Source organism: Sorex araneus, chromosome 3, assembly GCF_027595985.1.
Source record: "Sorex araneus isolate mSorAra2 chromosome 3, mSorAra2.pri, whole genome shotgun sequence".
Classification (NCBI taxonomy): Eukaryota; Metazoa; Chordata; class Mammalia; order Eulipotyphla; family Soricidae; genus Sorex; species Sorex araneus.
Window position 1 is genome coordinate 184765454 of NC_073304.1, and position 4666 is coordinate 184770119.

Consider the following 4666-nt stretch of genomic DNA (forward strand, 5'->3'; position numbering starts at 1 on the left):
GCAGCCAACCTGTGTTGGTCCCCAATATCAGATATAGTTCCCTGAGCCCTACCAGGAGTGATCCCTGAGCACTGTGGGTGTGGCCCAAAAAGTAAACAAGTAAAGGTAACAAAGCTTAAAGTGGCTCTCAAAAGGTGTTTGCCTACAGCAAGGTATTTGCCTGCTGGGAAGAGGTTGGGCAAGTTTGGGGACTAAACGGTGGCAGAAGTCTCCTAAGAAGGACGAACTACAAGACAAGCTTGGTTTCTCCCTTCCTCGCCTTTAAGTTGTTGGTTTACCACAACAACTCTCAAGACATGAAAACAAGAGACAATTGGGGCCAGAGCAATAGTACCAGGTAGGGTGTTAGCCTTGCATGCAGTAGACCCAGGTTCAATCCCCAGCACCTGATATGGCCCCTCAAGCCCACTAGGAGTGATCTCTGAATGCAGGGTCAGGAGTAAGCCATGAGTATCTTGGGTGTGGCCCCAAAACAAAATAACAACAACAAAAAGAAATCATAGAAAACAAGAGACAATTTATTCCACATCTCTCAAGCTGTAGGTGAGGCACAAGGGAGAGAGTACAGCGTTTGCCTATAATCCTCCCTCTCTAACACCTTGCAGTACTGAGTCATCCTATCTAAAAGCTGTGGTGAGGGGATGAGGAGAGAAATTCTGCTGAATAGATAGAACTTGGTCCCAGGGGTTCAGAGTTTGTGAAGTTGTTACTGGTGGTATCCAGATTCTATGAGATCTCAGTCATCTGCCCTCTCAGGATCCAGAGATGCCTTTTTATTAGGATACTGGACTTCCTTCTTGACAGGTATCTGAAACAGTCTGTTTATGTAGTCTTTTACTGAGCTGGAATAATTGCTGCTGAAGCTGATGCCAGAGGGAGGACTCTGAATCACATCCCTGAAATATCTATTGTTGAAGTAGCAGAGGACCCCTGGAAAAGGACAAGAGGATGATGGAAAGGAAGGTTGGTTGAAGAATTGGGAAGAATGATAGGCAGGGTGAAGTGAAGAAAAGTCCCTAAGAGCTTATCCCTGCGTGCTACCAACCCCTTCCCTTCACATTTTTTCTACCCTGACCCTCATGTGAACCTCCCAGGACTCTCTAGGCCACTCACCACAGGTGGCATAGAGGATAAACACCAGCCAACCAATGAAGTAGCTCCAGCCAAAGGGGATTGATACATTCATCTTCAACTCGAAGATCCAGAGATTAGTAGGAAACAATATGAGGGTGAAGAAAATGAAGACAACTAGAAGTTAGGAAACAGAGAAGAAATCTTATTCTCAACCAAGAATCCTATAGGGACTCTTCCCTCGTCTGCTGAGCCAAAGTCACAAACCACAACTCCCAACAGTAAACATAGAGCACACAGCCCCAGAGGTTCATGGGAATGAATCCCTCCACCTCCTTCTCTCCCATCTAGAAAGTGATAGACTCCATTCATAGTCAATAATGACTAGTTCTGTTCCCGACTACCACAAAACCCTTAACCCACACCCAGAGAAAGGAAGAGGGGGAAGTACCAAGGAAGATGTGGGTTAGGAGAGAGTGAGAACCTTTTCCAGAGCTAGGGGGCACCTTCACAGACGCTCATGATAGTTCCAGTCCAGACGAAGAAGTGCAATCTCTGACAACCAGGTAGGTACGGCAGGTGCAACAAAATGGTGAGAATGAAGCCCATCCCTAGGGCCAGGCAGAAGGTGATCTTGGCCAACCCAAAGAATAGGTGATTTTTCCACAGCTTAAAAGGGTCTGATGAAAATTAAAAATCAAGATAAACTAAGGATTCACAAATATAAAATATAATCAAACAAACAAATACAAGAAAAGGTTCAGGTGTATTAACCAAAGATATGCACAAATAAGATAGCAATAAAATGGGACCAGAGAGACAGTACAACAGGAAGGGTGTTTGCTCTGTATGCAGCCAATCTGGGTTCAATCCCCAGCATCCCATATGTTCCCCTGAACATCACTATATGTGATCCCTTAGCACAGAGCCAGTAATAAGCCCAAAAACAAATCAAAAGGAGGAAGAGGAGGAGGAAAATTAATTTTCTCATAAAGTTTCTTTATATGGGCCAGAGAGATAGTGCAATGACTGATTGAATGCTTTGCATGCTGGATGCCTGGATGCAATTCCCAGCTCCACATGATCCCCCCGAACGTCACCAGGAGTTACTCCAAACACAGAGCTGGGATTAGTACCTGAGTGTGACAAAAAAAAAAATTATACAGAAATTGTTCAATAATCCCAATCGCATGAAAATGAATTCCTAAATAGAAAAAAAATGTACAGGACTTGAACGCAATTTTTAAAAGAAAAAAATGTGAATATTTGATAAATATATGAAGCTCAATACAAAGAAGAGAAAATTATCGGCCAGGGAGACAGATCAAAGGTCTGAACATGAGCTTTGCATGCAGGAGACTCAGGTATGATCCCTAGTACCAAGTGATCTCTTAAGCACCAATCAGAGTGACACCAGAACACAGAGCCAAGAGTAATGCTGAGCACAGTCAGGTGTGGCCCAAAACTAAACCAAAAAGGAATTACCAAAAAAAAAATGTGATTTGGCTGGAGAGATAGCACAGTGGGTAGGGCATTTGCCTTGAACACAGCCAACCCGGGTTCGATTCCCAGCATCCCATATAGTCTCCCGAGCACCACCAGGAGTAATTCCTGAGTGCAAAGCCAGGAGTAACCCCTGAGCATCGCCAAGTGTGACACAAAAAGAAAAATAAAAAGTGATTTTTTTTAAGTCTGTTGATGGGGCCGTGCTTGTGGGGCCATTGCTCTAGCAGAGATTCCCTACCAAAAAATGAATAAAGCAGAGCTTCCAAAAATAATAATAAAAGAATAAATGTGATTTCAAAAATTCTGTAAAATTAGCAAATATGAAAAAAAAAGTCCTGAGTTCAAGTCCTAGTATCCCATTGCCCAAGCATCTCCACAGCACTGGAGGCCCAAATCACTGCCTAGCTGAGGGGTACTGCATCAGACCAAGGACTAAGACATCAGGACTGCAAAAGTGGGCTGCCTCTCCAGGAATGGCTCCTGAGCCCACAAGTATTGTGAAGGAAGAGCCTCACCCCGAAAACGTTAATTAAACAAAGTCATAGCAGTTACCATATTGGTTAAGTAGTTTAATAAAATAAAGACTATGATATTTTTAAAGAATTGATATCTTGGGGCTGGAGCCATAGCACAGCGGGTAAGGCAGTTGCCTTGTACGCGACCAACCAGGGTTTGATTCCCAGCATCCCATATGGTCCCCCGAGCACCGCCAGAAGTAGTTCCTGAGAGCAGAGCCAGGAGTAACCCCTGTGCATGGCCGGGTGTGACCCAAAAAGCAAAAAAAAAAAAAAAAAAGAATTGATATCTAGGGGCTAGAGCAATAGCACAGCGGGTAGGGTGTTTGCCTTGCACACAGCGGACCCTTGTTCGATTCCCAGAATCCCATATGGTCCCCTGAGTACTGCCAGGGGTAATTCCTGAGTGTAGAGCCAGGAGTAACCCCTGTGCATCACCAGGTGTGACCCAAAAAGAAAAAAAAAAAAAGAATTGATATCTAGTATAGAAAAGGATTTTGAGAAAAAAGGTATACACTGGTGATGGGCAAAAATTCTAATGAATGATTTGGCATAAACTATATTATTTTTATTTATTTTATTATTTTTGTTCTGTTCTTTGGACCAGAGCTTATTTCTGACTCTACTCAAGGGCCATTTCTGACGGGGTTCAAGGAAACCACATAGGGTGCTGGGGACCAAAGCCAGGCTGCAAGTAAGGCAAGAACTTTACCCAGTCTTCCCCCTCCTGGAAAATCTTAAAAGCCTTATCCAAAGCAGTGACATTTTCCTTTGGATCAGGCAAATACATTTGGCTTCCAAAGTTGAGGGGACAGAAAATGACCATTGGTGCTAGTTCAAGCATCTGTGCATCTAAATCTTGGGGATGACCAGAGGAGAGGGAACATGGGATACAGGGCTTGAAGCCAGGCAGGCTGGAGCCCTGGGTTGGCATAGAGGGTGGAGGGTCTCACCTCTTCCATTCTCTGAGTTGTTGCTGCTCTTGGTTTTGCCAAACTCCAAGAGTCCCATGGACAAGATACGAGCTGAGTTGTCGATTATGTTGTTAACGCGAATGGGCCAGGGCTGGTAGTAGCGGATTCTGGAGGGGTACAGCCATTTCTTGGAGAAGACCATGACCATCAGCAGAATGAAGGCAAGCAGGCTGAGCTCTGAAGCCAACAACTGCCCCGCCCAGTGGGAACTGTGTCTCAGTCTCCACTTCAAGGGCAACACAGAGACCCTGCGATTCTTCAAGGCCTGTTGCCCCCTGAAGTGGAAGGCTGAGCTTGGCTCCTGCTCTTCTGCTTTTGAGATTTCTATGCTAGTCCGATTCCCAGCCCTTTTCTGCCTTTCCAGACTTCTGATGTTCATTTCTTTATCCTGACCCAGGGAACTTTCCCCTAATGTCCCCTGTTCCCATTCTGTACACCCCCTGTCTCCCCTTCAATCTTCCACCCCATCTCCCTCTTCACTTGCTAAGCACAGTTGTCCCTCATTTTCTATCATCATGCAGAGCATTTGCCACGATGGGGCTTGGGAAAGAACAACAGGGCAGAAACCCTAACTGCCATAGAATATTCCTGGGGTGGGAG

The 4666-nt window shown here is 45.0% G+C and overlaps 1 protein-coding gene across 1 annotated transcript; it reads right to left on the bottom strand.

Moving 5' to 3' along the window:
* Positions 1-736: 736 nt before the first annotated feature.
* Positions 737-4445, bottom strand: ODF4 (outer dense fiber of sperm tails 4). Its single transcript, XM_004605188.2, has 3 exons — positions 4046-4445; positions 1114-1248; positions 737-930 (listed from the first exon to the last, which is right to left on the bottom strand). Exons 1-3 carry the CDS (start codon positions 4443-4445, stop codon positions 737-739), a joined length of 729 nt encoding a protein of 242 aa, XP_004605245.2.
* Between the last annotated feature and the right edge of the window lie 221 nt (positions 4446-4666).